Below are 19733 nucleotides of genomic sequence, written 5' to 3'. Positions count from 1 at the left end.
AGGCGGGGAATCAAACTCATGAGGAAGCGGCTTTAGATTCTCAGTGCTGTGCTTTAACCCGCTGCGCCACCAGGGAGGGCCAGGAAAAAGTCATTTTAACCTTGTAGGATGATAACTGGCACCAGAAAGTTTTGTTTTGTTTTGTTTTCTTCATATTTTGCCAAGGGATTAACTAGAAAGTTGCAGTAGAGGGCAAAGAGGCATAGAGTTAAAACTTTCTAGTAAATATCCCAATTTTTTCCTTGACTTTCTTGGGATAGAAGTCCACACTCAATTCCAAAGCAAGAAAGTATTTATTTGAATCAACTTCTACTGTCTGCTGTTCATAAGTTAGACTGGGTTGTTAAGATGGTAATACACTAAATTGATGTAATGATTCAATGTTATCCTTATCAAAAATTCAGCTGCTATTCTTTTTCAAAGTTGATGTGCTGATTCTAACAATTACACGTAATTGCAAAGGATGCAGAAAAATCAAAACAAAATTAAAAGGAATATAGGAGAAAAGCTATGTGAGTTGTATTAGACAGTTTTATCTATAACACCAAAACACAAGCAACAAATGAAAATCTAAATTGAACTTCATTAAAATTTAAAACTTTTGTTCTTCAAATGATACATGAAGAAGGTAAGGAGAGTCCACAGAATGGGGGACGAGTGAAAATCATGCATCTAATAAACATTTTATATAAAGAATATTTTAGGAACTCTAATCTCTATTGTAACAAGAAACAAAATTACAGATATTTCTCCAAAGAAGATATACAGATGTCTCAAATCACTTGAAATGATGCTCAGCATTTGTGATTAGGGAAACATAAACCCCAAAACCCTTCCTAATCTAGGGTGGCAACATTTTTTTAAAAGGGATAACAACAGCTGGTTGTTAAGTAGGTAAGAATTCGGAGAAATTGGAACTAGTATATTGCATATTGGAATGAAAATTATGTGGACCTTTGAAGGCAGTGCAGCAGTTCCTCAGAATGTTCAAATGGATTGGCATGTGACCTAACACTACTGCCCCTAGGTATGCACCCAGGAAAATTACCAGCAGAACTTCTTGATTTTAGCAGCATCGGATCATAATAGAACATTATTTCAGCTCTTCATAGCATCAATTTTCATAATAGGCAAAAGTATAAATAGGAAAGATGTGCATCAAGAGATTGAATGGGGAAACAACACAGGGGCTGTGCGTACCCTGGAACATTATTTGGCTATAGAACAAAATGAAACACTAACATATACTAAAGCAGGATGCTGCTCTAGAACATCATGTTAAGTGATAGCAACGACATATGTTAATAATTCTATTATATAGAGTGTCCAGAATAGGCAGATCCTTAGAAAACAGAAAGGATGTAATTACCACCAGTGTTTGAAGAAGGGGGCCAAGAAGAATGGAAAATATGGTTAATGGGAATGGGGTTTCTTTGGGGGAGGTAATTTGAAATTGTTCTAAAATTTGATAGTGATGATGGTTGCAAAAATTCTATGACTAAACTAAAAATGATTGAATTGTACTTCTTAAAAGGATGATTTTAGGGCCCTCTGTGGCGCTGTGGGATAAAGCACAGCAATAAGAAGCTAAAGCCACTTTAGCATGAGTTTGATCCCACCCCTGAGGTGACCCATAATGGAGCTGCAGACCTCTCCTGGCCCACCCACTGCTCCCTTCAGCAGTGTATTTCATCAAGTCGGCCTGTTTTGCTCCCCATTCTGTCTCTGGTGAATCCTCTCACCCCCTGCACCTCTGGCCTGTACCCCAATTCTGTATGCGTAAATAAATCTTTTTTTTTAAAGGATGATTTTAATGCTCTGTAAATTGTATCTTAATGAAATTTTGTAATATAAGAGTAGGTCTTGAAGCCCCAGTCAAGCCAGAAAGGATTGTTTTACAGCTCCAGAATCATGAGAGATTCTACCTAAGAACTGCCCCAATTAAGTGACTGTTTAATCCTGCTCACAGCTACAAGAGATAATGTTCATTTATTTTTTTAAAAGATTTATTTATTTGTGCATACAGAACTGGGGTACAGGCCAGAGACTCAGGGGTGGCGACATATCTCACCAGAGACAGAGTGGGGAGCAGAACAAGGCAGATCGACGAAGTACACTGCTGAGGGGAGCAGCGGGCGGGTCAGGAGAGGTCTGCCACGCCATGTGGTCACCTCCGGGGAAGGCGGGAATCGAACTCATGCGGAAGTGGTTTCAGCTTCTTAGTGCAGGGCTTTAACCTGCTGCGCCACCAAAGAGGGCCTCATTTATTTTTTAATCAGTGAAATTTTGGGATTTACCAGACTGCATTTGTTCTATATCTCTTGTTCATTTATCCATTAACATACCCAAATAATCTCTTTCTGCTATATGCTTAATTTATAGAGGACTAGTCATATCATTCCCCTTCAAGGGAGCTCCCTCTAGTGTAAGAGACACAAATAAGGAAGTCAATTATTTTGACATAAATGCAGTCATAAAAGCCCTGTCATGAGCAGTAGTCACAATTTGTTAATTTGTCTACCTATTTTTATAACCTGACTAACCCTCTCTTTCTTCTCTGTAACCATATATCTAACCCTTCATCATAATATGAATGTGCAAAAGCTTTCAAAGACATCTTTTAAGATTTGGCACCTTAAACTAAAAAGCATTCTCTACCCTTATAAACTTTCTTCCCTTTCTTTATCATGATAGAGAGAAAAGTATATATATTTTAAAAATCTAAAACCTTCATAAAACCATCAAAACTCCTACATGAAATGTTACAGTCTAAAATTAGATATGTGTGTGTATATATATTTTACTCAATAAACTATGACTACTTGAATTATGATGCAATGTCTTTTTTCTTCAAGTTATTGGTGTACAATCTCTTAAGTACAACCTCTTATCTCACATATTGCCTTTTTATTGTTGCTGAAACAATGCCTTTATATCCACGAATGCTCTGCTTACACGTGTGGTTGTCGATAATGTATCTTCCTCCATGTGGTTTGTTGTTTGAGTGAAATATAAGTCCAGTACTCATAATGCTAGTGTGACTGTTTGTGAGGAGTAGTGTATCTTCAGAATTACTGTTAGTGTAAAGTTCCAAAGATTAACACAGAACTGATGTCTTACATAAATGCTTTCTCGAATCCATGCTCTCCTCTACAGTATATCCAGCTTAACATTGCCGATGTTCTGGGCCATAGGACCTCTCTGACCCTCATCTGTCCTGGTAATAGAGTGTTTATCGTTTTAGAAATTAAGTAGCTCATTTTAGTTTCTGTGGGCTGAAGATTATCTCAGCATCAAAGTCGCAAGCAAAGTAAGAATTCCAGATTTATTTTCCTACACTATTACAATTAGACTTTTGACAGAAGTAACCACGCCAAGTAACATTTTTCCCCCACGGGCTATGCTTTCTTTTATTTTTATTGTCATCAGGGGGTGCAAGCAAATTCAGTATCTTAAAGCTCATACATCACCACCTGTCAGTGGCACCTTTCCTTTGGTATCCCTTTTCCTAGCTGACTTAAAACACTCAGTCCCAAAAGCTATGGTTGAGCAGCAGGGAGTTAAATGATCTATTCCAAAGTTCTTAACATATTACCTAGTGTAAATGGCCCATTTGAGTATTTCTGAAACCAAAAGGGAAAGAAAAGAACATTGAAAGCATTGAAAAGATTAACACCTGTTGTTAGTCTTCAAAGAAATTAAAGTATTCTGCACATGTAGATCCTGAGGAAAACTGTTCACACACTTATCTTGAGATGTTCTAAAAAATTTAATTCTATATGCATAGCATCTGCATGCTTATGGGTTTGTTTCATTACAGAATTCCACACAGAACTTAGAAGAAAGAGAAGTTGTAAATGGCGTACAGACAGAACTGACATCCCCAAAATCTAAGGATGCATTGAGGTACTCTAATTTATTTCTATGTAATGCTTATTTCTCCAATCGTTTATAAGTTTTTATTTTATAGGAAAGAGGAAGATAAGTAGGGTAATGTATTGAAACCTGCTCTAAATCTAAAATTAATTGCTATATTAATTTTTTCTGATTTTTAGAATATGAGAACTTCTTAGCAAACATAGATACCGATGAGGCTCAGTCTTTCCAACATTCTCTGCAAAATGGATTATTTGATTACTTTTTCTCTTTGAATAAGTTTAAAGTGAACATTTTATAGTTCGTTGTGGTTGAGCGTTTTCCTGACATTTGTTCTTTGAATGTCGCCTTGCTTTGTGTTTTAACAGACCCACAACATTTTCCTTGATGTACACAAAATAAATTCAGTCTGTTGACCATGACTTTTCATGTTTTTAATGAAAATAACTCATTGTACAAAATAGCTGTTCTCATGCTTAACAATGTTTTCATTCCTCAGACTTAATGCCCAGTTCAGGCTTTCTTTCGTACTGCTGGAATTCAGCTCCCTTTTCTGCTGCTTACTGATTCTATGAGCTTAGGCAATTTACTCATCTCTGTTTGCCTTAGTTTTTAGTCTATAAACTAGAAATGTAAAACCTCTTCTGAGGATTGACATGACGATTAAATGAATTATCATATGCAAAGTTCTTTGAGTGGTGTCTGTGTGGAGTAAGCCCTCAATAAGCTGCTGTTGCTGCCATTAACTTATCGTCATCTTTGTTATTAGTATGATTATTGTCATATCATTGTCTTTTCTAAGATTATTCAAATTTTGCATAAGGAAACTAATTTAATAGGTTGCTGGCTTTAGCACTAGAAGTTGATGCTTCTGAGATTAATGCTTACTCAGTCAACATATTCCTTCTTTCATCCCAGTTATGAATAGTGAAGGATTTTACATGAATTAGCTATTTTTCAAATATTATCTAACCATCCCTTGGCATGCCTTCTATCCATTTATTACAAGCCATGTATCTTCTCTACATCAGGAATCCAAAAGAAAATGTGTTCTTCAATTCTACACTATTCAATTAAAAAAAAATCAGTTTAAAAAGTTTCTAAGATTGAGGTAACTATTCCCTTTTAATTTATATGCTTGCTTGCTCTCAAAGTTCTACTAATTGTGCAATAGCTGAAAGTTATACATACATATTATCTGCTACTATACATAAAATGTACGTGTGTTCTCTATTTTTTTCTTTAAAATTAACAACTTTGTTAGGAATTTATCATACCTCATTGTACAAATCAGGACACTGATACTTTCAATGATTTACTCAGACACCTGACTACATGTCATTTTCTCTCTAATCTCTAATTTCATATGCAAATCATGACTTACTTCTGAAACAAGCATCTCCCCTCTGTCCTATCTCTCCCTTGCCAAAGATGAGTGGTCTTTCCCTGAATTGTATGCTCAAAATCTTTGCTTTGTGTAAAGAAATTAGGCCTGCAAACATCTGCAGCTCCTGCTGTATTCTTACCCTCAAGCTTCACATCTTTCTTCTGGATGGAAACTAAATGAAGCGCTTTCCATCTGCTTCTTGCAGCAGAACTGTTCATAATAGTCTGCTATTTAGCCAGGCCATCTACACTCAACCATAGTTTTGTCCCCAGCCACTTAGACCATTAACAACTGGTTCCTTGGCTATTTCAATCAGTTGTGTCAATGGGTCATATCACATTTCACTTGCTTAATATTAGCTATTGGCACTAATGCTTTGAGACTATCTGCTTTTGTTTTGGCATGACAGAGAATTGTATTAAGTTAGCTATTTTGACTTTAGTTAAATCCTTCGGACTTTTCTTTGTAGATGCATGTTTTTCCTTTACTCCAGTCGATATTTTGTCTGTGTTTCACAAGAAGCTGCCAATTCCTTTTCCTTTCACAGCTAAAATATTCTTTCCACTTCATTTTCTACATTTTTCCATTCTCAGTCCACCTCTAAAATATAAATAAATCTGTGTATATCCTGCTCACTGGTCCCTGAGCCCAGCTCTGCAGTTTGCTTAAACAAATAGCATTAATAGCATATTTTCACATCTTAATAAAATCTTGCATGTGAAATATATATTCAAATAACTGTGTCCAGCCCTACTTTGAGTGTTTATCTTTCATGAAGTGTATATATACAGAGATTTCTACAGAACTCCATCAGGTACATATAACACTGAGGTGTTTTTTTTCTCCTTTTCAATAAAAACATGGGTTGGTCTGTGAGACTCCCTTTGAAATGCCTTTCTTTCCATTTTGAAACAAATTGTAGAAGTTTTACAGAGAGCATGTTTACACATGTTCTGTGTAAAACTTACAATGTTGGTCTATGTTTTATAAATCTAATTCTCTGTAAGTGTCTTTATAGTACAACCAACAAAATAGTCTTTCACGCTTTTCTTCTGGGGTAATATTTTGTAACGGTAATTTAGCAGTTGTCAGATATTCTTCCAGCCAAATAACTGTGACTATCATGTGTAATGATACCATGAATGTTTTGCTCTGGAATATTAAAGAATGGATTTTTGCAGAGTAAAAATGAACCATCAGACTGCATCCCCCACCCCATAAAGTTTTAGTATTTTGAAACAAGGTTGATTACTTGAGCAAATTTACTTTAAGTGAATGGAAAGATAAAAATAATTGATAATTCCTAAAGAACATTATAATAAATATAATTTATTATATTTTACAGGAAGGGTTTTCAGTGTGGTAAAGAAATATTTGCAAAATAGAAAAAAATATTGAGAATCCATAAAAAAAGAAAAAAAAAACACTGAGAATCTAAAATTCTTAAGCTGAAAGCTTGAAGCCTATACTAGACTAAACACTTTAATTACAAAGCCTTATATATTACATATGACTTTCATCAGCTTGTAGGTGTTAAAATACTTTTGTGAAGAAAGATTATACTCTGAGTAAAAAACTATTAAAATTTAAATTTAGAGATAATGTTTTTGATGGTTAAAGAAAATTTTAGCCTCTTTTTAAAGTTCTTTTAAAACAATATCGTAACCCTAGAATGTAAATTCTTTATTTTTTGTTTTATTAAAGATTTATTTATTCATACAGAATTGGGTGACAGGCCAGAGGTGCAGGGGTGGTGAGAGGCTTCACCAGAGACAGAGGAGCAGAACAGGCAGATAGAAGAAGTACACTGCGGAGGGGAGCAGCAGGCGGTTCAGGAAGAGGTCTGCCACTGGGGATCTAACTTGCACTGAAGAGGCTGTGGCCAGCTTGTAGTGCACCCTCCTAACCCTTTGAGCCAGCAGGGAGGGCCAAATGTAAATTCTTTAAGTTTAGTTTCTTTAAATATCTACAAATGCACTGTAACTTTGTTATGTAAAAATTATTGCCTTGTGTGTCATTAAAAACTAGGCAGCCGGCCCTCCCTGGTGGCGCAGCGGGTTAAAGCACAGCACCAAGAAGCTAAAGCCACTTCCACATGAGTTCGATCCCCGCCTGCCCCGGAGGAGACCACATGGCGAGGCAGACCTCTCCTGACCCGCCCGCTGCTCCCATCAGCAGTGTACTTTGTCGATCTGCCTATTCTGCTCCCCACTCTGTCACTGGTGAATCCTCTCACCCTCCGCATCTCTGGCCTATACCCCAGTTCTGTATGAATAAATAAATAAATCTTTAAAAAAAAAAAATAGGCAGCCTTCCAATCACCAAGCATTTCACACTCAATATTTGTTATATATAACTATGTATAGTGTTCAAATACAAACATTCATATAAATGTCCATTCTACTCAAAAATATAGAAAACGTAAAGAGAATATGTGTTCTATACAAAGATATTACTGTTCTAAGATGTGCTTTCTTTCTAACTTTATTCCAGACTTCTAATATAACCTGGTGGAAAGTGCTTGACTAAACAAGTTTCAAGTTTATCAACAAAATCTGAATAAAACAACTCATTTGAAATTTATTATCAGACTAGAACTTTCATTATTTTCCACATCTGTTGGAAATGGACATGATTTTTTTTTTTTTGCAGTTCTTAATGGTAACAGATTTGCAATGAAAACATTAAAAATAAAATCCACTGGTGATAATGTATTTAATGTATTTATTTTAGATTTCTGATAATTTAAGGACTACCTCATGCAGAATGATTTCATCAAACATTTTACTTTCTTCATGCTGTCTTCAACTTTCTAGCAAGGAGTCTAAATTCCACCATTTTCAGTTTGGAGCAGAAAAGCATTTGTAGAGCTGTGGCTTTTAATTTGACATCTAATTTCAGGTCATTTTCATGTAAATAGGAAACAACTGAGACCTGCTTACGATTTCCATAGGGGGGCATGTTTCCTTCAACTTTATCATCTTTCCTCTGGCAATTTTATTTTTTCTTACATTGAAAGAGCCAATAATTGTTCTCAGCTATTATTTTTTATCTTTATAAAAACTTGTTAGTTACACTTTTTACTACTCAAAAGCTCTCAATTCTTGTATATTTCAATCATATGCTAACCCATTAATGTTTCCGGGCACATCCTTTCCTTAATCTGGGATAGGTTAGGTGGGTCAGGCTTTCTATTTCTTGCTATAATACATTTTCTCCAGGCTTTGTGATCTCTTTTTCTACCTAAAAAAAAAAAAAAAAAACTGGAGGTGAAAATTTGGAATTGTTCCTTTGAATACAACTGATTCCTTATTGAAAGACATATTTGAGTTTTCATTTATAATGCTTTGAACATACTCACACATATTACTGACTGTCTTCACAGTTCCAAATGTAATTTTGTGCCATTTTTTTTCTTATAAACACATTTTATTTCCTTTTTCTGTTTCTCCTTAAACATATATATGCTTAATTCCATGGATTTTATCCTGTGAACAAAAACTTTTGAGTGTGTCTTAATGGGGAGATATTTCATTTTGGTGTACCTCTTTTTAATATGTTGATTTATGAAGAGTAGGTTAAGTAGGAAATTATTTTTGCAGGTAGTTATTTCCACTTGTTCCTCTTCTAGGGGAAAAAAATGAGAAATCTGGTATTCTTTTAAATGTTTGATTTCCTAGATCTTCTGAACACATCATGTTTGATTTTTATCCCTACTATTTAATTTACAGTGGATGAAATAACCCTAATGTTTTTGTTTGTTTGTTTTTTAATGTGCCTTATCTGTTTTCTTAGCAGTGACTCATCTATGCTCTTATATTTTTCTGCCCCAGTGATATGACAAGAACAGTGGAGATTTCTGGGGAAGGAGGACCCTTGGGGATACATGTAGTACCCTTCTTTTCTTCTTTGAGTGGAAGGTAAGATGTTTTTCCTCTATCAGAAGCTCATGAAAATGAAAATCTTGACTTAAGTTCATTTTCCCAAACGTGTTTTAGAAGAGGATTACGTGCATATCTCTGTTGTCCAGATGGAAACTTTAAGATATGCTTCTATTGGCCACTTAGAAACAACAACAAAAAGTAATTTACTGCTAAGATGCAATTGAAAATAAAAAAATTAACCAGTTTCTACATTATAATTAATTATGAAGTACTTTCTTAAAGTATTCTTATTAGGAAGTTTGTAAAATATTCTTAGTGGGATATAATAAACAAAATCCTTGGCAAAGGTTTAAACATATTGTTAGATAATATGCAGCTAAAATTTTTGCTGTTTCAGAATACACCTCTACAAGTGAATATAGTAATTCCAAGTTAATATTTCCTGATAGTCCTAAGGCATAAAGAGCTTAGAATAAATATTCTTATATTAGAATTAGCTACATAAAAAAACTGTGCATGTTTTAATGATGCGGCCATGGTAAGGAAAATAAACAGCAAGCTATTTAATTTTTTTCTGCAATAATCATTTTAAATGATTTGTTACAAGTTATAGAATTTTAGAGACAATATATCATTAAATCTCTGCTGGTAAGTGATCAGGTAGATTGTTTCAGCATTTCTTGAAGTGCATATGTACCTAACTGGTTATAAAGCTTGTTTTTTCATAGAAATTATGGTGTGTGCCTGAGATTTAATGTTAGTACATCATGAATGCTTTACAAAACTCCTATTAGGTATTATGTCATTTTTCAGTAAAATGACTGCCTTTAGAACATGATTGATAATGACAAGGGCTACCAGAAACTTAAAAGGAAATCAGTTTCTCACTGATATTAACTTGCTAAATTTACTTACTTCAATTAAATGAATCTTTGAGAAGACAGAAAGCCTCATTTTAGTTTAGGAGATCAAAGACCAGAAAAGTTCGTTGATTCTCTCAGAATCACATAAAATCCAGGTTTCCTGACTGGCCCTGATTTCATGGTTCTTTCTAAAACAAAAAGTTCCCAAAGGTGATATAATATTAATTTATTGGTTCTGAATATTTATTCAATTCAGTCTGCCTTATAGTGGGAAGAACAGGTTTAGTGATGATATTTTGGTTGGCATCTTTTTTAGCAGGTAGCCATCTGCTACCTGTAATTGCAAAGTCATCACCATTTTTTTGCAAATAACATCTGATGCCAAGTTTTTGCTGAAATGAATCCTCCCTAAAAGGCATTGTGCTGAAAAGCTAGTGGCTCTTATTGTCTCATTTCCTGTGTGCGTTAATAAGCGTGTTTATAAATGTTATGGGTTACAGCACAGGACAAGCTGAGGTGGTTTTTGATAGACAGGGTGAGTATTTACCCAGTTGTCACAAGAAATTCTAATGGCTTTTGGCAGAAGTGCACTGATAGAGCTTTGTGAAATATCACAGCGGTTAAATTACCAGCCCTTTAGCTTAATGAAGGTAGAATAGAACTTAAGATCATCCCAATTTCCAAAACATGAAGAAATATACAATGTGACAGTCAGCAGACTTCATTTTCAATAGTTTGGAAAACAGGTTGACCCTACAGACAAGAATTCACCTTCTCTGTTCAAATGAGGAGAACACAGTGTAATTTAGTGATTTCCTCCAATCTCCTTCCTGGCTCTGATTTCTGGGATAAACCTGGTATAATCATGGAAGGCATGTTGGCCTTAGAGCACTCTTGAATCTCAGTGTTCTTTCTTCTTCTTCTTTTTTTTTTTTTTTCATAAGCCTGCACAAGTTCCTAATTCCACCTCTTGTAAGTTGTTAATATCATGGCTGCGGGGATTAAATGACATTAAAAATGTGAAAGCTCCCTGTAAAACGCATGACATATGGATGTGTAAATTATCCATATTATTATGATTTGGGCTTAAACAAAAAAAAAGCCTGGTTCAGAAATGAAGTTTTATAAGTTCATGGTGAAATATTCAATAACTTGGTGAAATAGTTGCATAATTTTCTTTCCTATACACTAGTATTATAGAAAGGAAATTTGATTAAAAAACATAAAAAAATAATATGGAAGTGGAGACATGAGCCAATAAAAGTTAAGAAGTAATGAGTACAGGCTGAAACAGCACACTTAACTCAACCCATGTGTCTAGATGCAACTGAGTAGTGAGCGTGTCAGACAAGTGTCTGACTTCATAACGCCATCTGGTTTCACTGTGTGAGCCGGGCAGTGAGAGTGCGGTAAGGTCATAATGGTATACTTAGTTCTTAATTTCCTCTCATTTATTGGTTTGTGTCATTATTTTAAATTAGAGTTTACATTTAATTCTTTACTAAGACTACTGTAATTGGCTTTGCCTTCCACTTTTTCCTTTTTTCTTTTAGAAAAATACTGCCACACCTGTTGTTGAATAAGAAACCTAATCTAAGGTAGCACACCCAGTACAATGCAGTGGCTGCTGTACAAGATTGAGCCTTTTGTGGATTCATTAGACACTGCAGCACTGGGTGCCAAAGGCTCAGATTTGATAACAGAGTAAAAAATGACAAATATATACACACACACACAAAAAAAAAAAAAAACAAAAAGAGTCCCCGCAAGTAAAGAGCAACATCATTTCATTTTTTTAATTGCTTTTTTAGAATCAAAAGCAAGAAATCTGGTTTTCAGTATCTAGAGACTGCATGTCGTTCCTTGGTTTGATAGTAAAGACAGCTAAACGTGAGCGAAATGAAGGGGTGGGTGCAGACTGACAGGAATGTGAGAAGAGAACTGGTTTGGACAGAAATGTTGAGGGAGCAGAAGGACAGAGGTGGAGTGAACAGCAGAGAGCAGAAGGGGCCAGGAGAGCATAGACTCTGGTTTCAGTTGTTGTCAGAAGAGTAAGAAGCCATTGTGACCCCTCTTGTTTTGAGGGGTGGGGGATTTCAGCATTGTTTATCACTGCTCCTGCATCCAAATTAACTGGCTTGCCTGACCCCAAACAAGAGAGCTACCCCAATCTTCCAGTTTGGAGCAAAGAAGCAAAGGTGAGATTCTTTTGTGGGTCTCCTCATACTGTCTGGATGAAATCAAAGTGGAGAAAGCCATCCTTTCTATGGGACAGGGAGGCAGGAGTAGGTTGTTTCCAGGGACCTAACTAATAAAATCAGTCACTTTTACATTCTACTAAAATTACCTCTGACACATGAGTTTTACAGTTGAGCTTATTCTGTCAATAAATTTTTCATGGAAAGTTAGGTTATTTAGATCAGTGAGGCTCACATAGCATACTCCAGCTGTAATATGCCAGCTAAATTGTAACCCAGTGGCCTGAAAGAATTAATTCATCTCCCAAAATGTGAAATTAAATCCTAGGGAGTAACATTACATGACTGATGATGTACTGAATTAAATTAAAGGAAGACTTGAATGCTTGTTAAAAAAAATATCGCTTACATAAACTAGTTTATAACCACATGTGAGCCTCTTAATGGATCACATTATTGTGAATCCACCATAACAAAAATCCAAAATGTGAACTAGACAAGGGTTGTTTAATTTAAGAAAGAAACACTATTTTGTTCTAGCTCTTTTCTGGTTTTGCGTGTCAAATAATTCAATTTTTAATATTATGTTACAAGATTAAGGTATTAGTGCCTTAAAAATATTCCTTTGAGTCCCCGATCTTTTATCAAACAGTGACTCTGGCCCCTTTTCTCATCCATTCAGAATGTGTGATTTACTCACCTGCTGAAATGAGGCGATAAAGCACAGCCCCTCTCAACTCACGGGTCCCCCTGGCCCTGCACAGCCCCTCTCAACTCACGGGTCCCCCTGACCCTGCGCTTAGGCAGCCTGACTATTCGCTGTTGTCTCTCCTTCATCAGCATACTGGATTCATTTAACTTTTTTGAAGCAGAGATCTAAATATCACCACCCGTGCCTCTCCTCTTACAGTCCTGAGATGACACGAGCTCATTAGAGGAACTGAGGGCTTGGAGAAAGAGGCTCCACTTTGTGGCTGTGCCAAACAGGAAGGTGTTTTTTCCCCGTGCTTGCTTTAGAGATTGCCCTTTTCTGTGGTGGGCCCCATTATTCACACACAAAATGTGCTCATGTTTTATTTAGAGTTGAGATTTAAAGAGACGTGTCATCTCACGCAAGATGCCCTTACCAAAAGAAATGACAAACTAAAACAAAAAACAAGAGGAAGGGGCAGCTTCTCCACACCCAGCAGGCTGCTCTTGGAGACAGACACCTATTTTTCTTACTCTGGGACATGTGGAGACCCTCACATGTCCCAAGATAGGGAAGCCCTCCAAGAAGAAGTAGCCACGCTGTATTCAATTTTAATTTCTCTCTTGTTTTCGTTTAGACATTACTAGTGTGTAATAGAGAAACACACACTTAACAATTTAACTCCTTATTCTTATTGCTGTAATCAGTCTTCTTTCTCCTTTCGTTCTCCAACTCCCTCCCCTCCTGACCCTAAGCCACAGCCTCAAAACACCACTAGCCTCTCTAAATCTGGACCCTTCCTGGTTGAAGTTTCATAGAACTACCCCAAAGCTTCCTCCGCCTTCTTCATGACTGTCTTGTGCTCATATGAAGTGGCTGGGCTAGGGGTGCTACTCTAGCCTCATTAGATGAAGTGCATTGTCAAGTGGACTCTTTGGGTGGCTCTGGCTCCCCATCTACGGTTAGCTCCTTGTAGGAGCTAGCACAGGCTTGACTCACCCAGACATATGGGCCCCCCACACCCGTGGCCATGCCATCTCCCATCCAAATTCTACTCAATCTTCTAATATAAATTGTATCCCACTTACTCTTCAAATCCTCCTAGGGAGACTCTAGACTTTTGAAATTTTATTTTATTTTTAAAAGATTTATTTATTTATGCATATAAGAACTAGGGTATAGGCCAGAGGTGTGAAAGGTGAGAGGATCCACCAGTGACAGAGCAGGGAGCAGAACAGGCAGATCGACGTAGTACACTGCTGAGGGGAGCAGCGGGCGAGAAAGGAGAAGTCTACCGCTCCCAGTGGATCACCTCCCTGGCGAGGGATAGAACTCATGCTACAGTGGCTTCAGATAGCTTTATAGTCCTGTGTTTTAACCCATCATGCACCATGTGGGGCCCAAAATTTTGAAATTTTGAACCTTTTCCTGGTTCATACCTCTCTATCCCAAACATTCAGAGAACACTCAACGTTGTTCATTCAGTGACTCTAACAAATGGACTCAAGTATATTCTATATAGAGTAATGCGATCTGTACTTAAATGTTTGTGTACTTCTTAAAGCAGAAATTATTGGGACAGGTAGTAAGACTGCAAAAATCATACAGTGAATGCATTATGCTCTCTCATTGCTAAACTTCAAGACACCCCCTTGCCCTAACTCAAGCTTCACTTCTACAAAGCACAAGTCCTTTGTGTGCTCAACTACACTGAGCTGCCTTGTCCCTTTCTAAGTTTACTGCAGTCAAGAGAAATGAGATTGCAGATGAATGTACTGGTGTTTGTGTATATTTGTCTTAAAGGAATTTTTTTTCTTTTAGTGAATTGTTTTAGTTTTAACTAAGCATTTCAATAACAGTTGACTGAATAGAAAGCATAATATTTCTTCATAAGTAGAAGTCAATACTTATTTATGAATAATTACAAGTAGAGAAATAATTAATACATTATCATCCAGTAATTTTATTTCAACCAAAATTTTGCATTTAGGATTCTGGGACTCTTCATCCGTGGCATTGAAGAAAACAGCAGGTCCAAGCAGGAGGGTCTGTTTCACGAAAATGAATGTATTATAAAAATCAACAATGTGGACCTCACAGATAAAACCTTTGCTCAGTAAGCATTTTCTTTATTGTTTCGATTGCTTTATTGATCCCTAGAATGCTTGTAATCATTACGGAGCTCATTATGATCAAAATTATAGGCAGAATTTCAGGTCAGTTCCCTTTGAATGACCCCAGGACATTCATTCTCAAAGGCATCTGGTGTCTTAGCATTCTCAGAGGTGGCCGCATGTGTCTCCCCACCCCACCCTGAGAATGTAAAGCACAGAACACAGCAGCCTTCTGCCTGCTGCTTTTCTGGGGCATCAATAGATAGGTTTGTTTTTCTTGGGATACGGGTCACCTAGACTGCTATTTAATGACTCCCTTCACAGACCATTAGCTCGACTTATTAATTAACAATATTTCTTAAAATAAATATCTGTGAGAGATGTCTGTGAGGACTGATAGAAACAAGTGAAAAAAAAATTAAAGTATACCCCCTCAATAATTCATTTCTTTCCCATGAAATTATTCCAAATATAGGTTCTTATATTTGATGGTCAACGTGTGAAGCCATCTGGTGCATATTTTTAATGGCATGCTGACATATAAAATAAGTACTAATACTTCTCAATAATGATCATCACCAGCCTCTCTTGTTTCTAACTAAAACAAGTCACTTTATGTCTTCTCTGTGGCTGGTAGTTGTCACTATCGGTGTTTTTATGGAAGACACTGCATGGATTATAGATAGAGGCAGTGCACACGGGTTGTTTAAGTGTGGAAATACATGAAGCCATGAGAGTTCCTTTCTTAGAATAATACATATTAGACAAAATATTTTTAGTATCACTGTGCTTTTTACATGTACATGGAACATCTTATTACCTCTTGTTTATTGTGGTGGAAACTGAGAACATTTAGCTTATGTTAATGTAGCATACAGGTAGGATGGAGTTGGAATTGGCCCCAAGTCAAGGAACTGACCACAGAAGTGGGGTTATGTATATGGTGTCTTCTCTCTTATTTCCTGGAATGTGCAGTAATAAGCATTTGGGGAAGGGAAGGAGGCTCAGCAGTCATAACTGTTTGTTATTTGATTTGATTGCTAATAACAAAAAACTGACAGAAAGGCACCTTAGTCAAGATTAAACTTCACTCTTCCAAAGGATTAGTGAGTGCAGAGTTGCAGGCCAGACCTGGGAGGGCAATTCCATAGTCAGCAGCAAGACAGCCATCTTTCCTCCCTCTGCATTATAGTCCTACTTAGTTGACTACTGTCTTTTCATTGTATCATCGTCACAAGATGGCAAACAGAGTGCAGTTCCTCTTTCTGAGTTTTAAGAAATTGGTAAGAAATACAGGAGATAAAAAGAGTTACTGGTCCTCAGAAAAATATCTCTTCCTTAACCCCTCCACTTACATCTCATTTTGACAAGACAGGCTGGGGCAGGTAGTTGTTTTTACCTACTCATATAGCAGAAAGAGGAAGAGAAAAAAGCTAGCAAGAAAATTGAAGATGAACACAAAGTGCTAAGACAAAAAAAAAAAAAGTTAAAAATACAGGATCTGTATTATAGAATTACAGGGATGAGAATCGGATGGACCATTCACTGTGACAGTTCACACAACCAAGGCACCTACCATGTATCTCCATGAGGAAAGGCTCATGTCAAAAATGAATTTTTGAAACACAATTCACTTTAGATATGACCTATACTTTAGAGCAAAACATAAGAAGGAAATTAATTGGTAAACTAAATCATGAAAGCAAATGATTTTTATCTAAATTAAAGCATATTTTTACATGTCAGCATTCACTTTGAATTGATTTTCAGATTTAGAGCTATTTAAAAACAATAGCTGAAGAGATGTGAATGTATACGTCTGAATCATATTAGCTATCACATACCAATGTAACTTAATATAAAAATCATACAATTTGAAAAATAGCTGTTGGTTAGTCTTTTTGAAGCTCAATTTCCTCAGTTTGCAAAATGAGAGTCAACTGTACTCATCTAACATGATTTTTCAGAAGATTAAGTGAGAGAAGTATGCAGTTCATAGTGCATGTGTCTCCCAGTGCAGGGACACCTAGCAGATAGGTAGGAAGTGAAACCAGTATTCGGCTGACAATGTCATATTATCACAAGGATAACATCTTTGTGTATGCAAACCCCATTGCATGGGGGCAACTTTAGATGTGAGCCAGAATTCAGTGTCTTTCCTAACTCTTTCAAGGGCTCAAGATGTCTTTCGGCAGGCGATGAGATCTCCAAGTGTCCTCCTCTGTGTGCTTCCACCTCAAAACCGTGAACAGTATGAAAAGTCAGTCATTGCACCACTTAGCATTTTTGGTAGCTGTGATGGTGCTTTGAAAGCAAAAGTGCCACCTTCCACCCAGGGAAAATCCAGACTAAAGACAGGAAGTCTCACAGAAGCGAGAAGTCCTGAAGAAGATGCACCAAATTCACTGCAGCAAAGCAAGAGCCCCCGAGTGCCAAGAGTGCCTAGAAAGCCACCATCTCCCTCACTCTCTCCTCTCATGGGATTTGGCAGTAAGAAAAGTGCGAAGAAAATTAAGATTGACCTAAAGAAAGGTAATTAGTGAATTATGCTTAATAACATTCTATTATTGAAACATGGAAAATTGGTTAAGAGAAATGCATTAAGGCTAATTTTGTTAATTCTATCTTCATTTAATTGTATCAAAGAGTAGATGTAAGTGTACACCTAGGTAACTGAAATTTCAAGAAATTATAGTACTTTCTGAGTTTTTCCTTCTGGGAAGTATAGCTTTTTGAAATAGGAAGATAATATGTACATGTTGTGGAATCAAGAGAATCATTGCAAAACTTGACGGAAACAGATAAATATGATATGAGAACTTAATAGGCTTAATAGGCATGAAAATTCAGATGTCGCTGTTATGAGGAATAATTTTCGAGGCATCATTTAGATGAAGTCCAAGAATCATTTTTTTCTCATCTTTTAAAAATTTGATGTCAGCAAAGTTTTGCTCCTCTGAAACGAAGTATGTAATAATTATTAATTTAACTTATTTAATATTACAATTTCTCAAAGTGTTTTTAATTTCAAGAGTATGCGTAACTTCCCTCATCCTTTTCAATGTTTCTATCTATTGCAATCACATATCAATGAAATTAGATCTTGTGTATATATGTATATTTATGCAGTATTATGCATACACATAAATTCTGTGGTTTTGTGTTTTGTAACATCTGACAATTACTTCCCACACTCCAATCTCCTGTATTGCTATGTAATTTTTAATGCTCAATTCAAAGACAAATAATCACAGATTACTGTCTGAACTAACAAAGTCTTCTATGGCTTTGATCCAACGTAGCCTTGACATATCTATTAGCACATATCAAAAGCAAGTAATAGGTACCTTTAATCTGGTATAGAGAGTATTCTAGAAAGCTCTTCTGGTCAAGTTTTCACCCCCCTATAAGAATTCTATTTTGGAAATAAAATTAATTGTCTAGGATTCACAGATAATCAGGTATGCTTAGCACTTAGGTTTTTCATTTAACTGTATCAGTGGTAGTTTTTTGGTATGAATTATCCAGCTGTTTATATGACAAATGTTTGAGTGCTCAGGTGATACATGAGTGAATCATACTATGTGACCTTAAAAGTACATTAGACATCCCCAAAATTGATGACTGGATCAAGAAGATGTGGTATATATACATGATGGAATATTACTCAGCAATCGAAAAAGATAAACGCATGCCATTTGCGGCAATATAGATGGAACTGGGAAAAAAAAATCATGCTTCATGAAATAAGCCAGAAAGAAAAGGAAAAATACCAGATGATTTCACTCATGGCAGCAATGTAAGGGAACAGGAGAAAAAAAAATTATATATATATAGAGAGAGAAAATTTAATAAAGTGAAAAAGAACATCAGCTAACAACTACAGATCAGAGACATTCTATGGGGGGAAGAGAGGGGAATAAGACCAAAATGTGGGCGGGAATAGCATGGGACTATGGTGATGGCACATGGGTGAAGTAGTGATGGGAAGTTCATGGGGATTACAACTGAAATGAAATAATGTACAAAATGAAGAAAAATAGTGTAAAAAATTTATAAAATAAATGCATTTGAAATCTTTGAATGCAAAAATAATATTTTCTAATAGTATTTTGTATCATTGTGTGTAATATAATACCAACTACTTGGGAATGATTAATCTGACAGCAACTAGAGATCCAGAAATAGAAACCAAACAACAGAAGATGAGTAAATGATATACTTCATCTGTCTGCATATAACATGTGCCTTCATAGGCAACTGGGTGTGGGAGGGAAGAGAAAGAGAAATTTTAGTTATTGCTGAATTTCTCAACCATGGTGCCTCACACAATGGAAATACATTTCTAGAAAGTACAACTTTTAAGTTAGTGAGTATATGTGACAAAGCTCGAATCTGGATTGGTGAAGAAGTTCTTAACAAAATTTGAGTGGTGGGGAAAGTATGTATATGGTGATACTTAGGACACTGAAGTGGGAAAGATTATTGTCAAACATAAACATTTAGGTGTCTTTATAGGGGTTTGAGTGTTGGAGCCAAAGAGGGAAAATTGTTTCAGAATGGACCCCTATTGAACATATATAGATATATATGTGGGACAAAATGGGTAAGAAAGAGATAGTTATGATGTAATCAAAGAAGTAGGAAAATAACCAGAAAGAAGACATGAAAGCCAAGAACATGACTGGTGGTAAGTGTGGAAGCTATAGAAGGGGAAAGA

The 19733-nt window shown here is 36.1% G+C and overlaps 1 protein-coding gene across 2 annotated transcripts in view; it reads left to right on the top strand.

The window, feature by feature from the left end:
- Nucleotides 1-19733, top strand: part of PARD3B (par-3 family cell polarity regulator beta) — a 489342-nt gene that overhangs the window by 46477 nt on the left and 423132 nt on the right. For both annotated transcript variants that reach the window (XM_012727531.1, XM_012727528.1), the window contains exons 2-5: nt 3821-3906; nt 9097-9183; nt 14890-15015; nt 17187-17545. In XM_012727531.1, the coding sequence (XP_012582985.1) occupies nt 9101-9183; nt 14890-15015; nt 17187-17545 (568 nt within the window). In that variant the 5' untranslated portion in view covers nt 3821-3906; nt 9097-9100. The remainder of the gene's footprint in view (nt 1-3820; nt 3907-9096; nt 9184-14889; nt 15016-17186; nt 17546-19733) is intronic.

This window comes from Condylura cristata, unplaced genomic scaffold, assembly GCF_000260355.1.
Source record: "Condylura cristata isolate star-nosed mole 26May11 unplaced genomic scaffold, ConCri1.0 scaffold00002, whole genome shotgun sequence".
In the NCBI taxonomy this organism is placed as follows: domain Eukaryota; kingdom Metazoa; phylum Chordata; class Mammalia; order Eulipotyphla; family Talpidae; genus Condylura; species Condylura cristata.
This window is presented reverse-complemented; position numbering and strand designations above follow the sequence as displayed.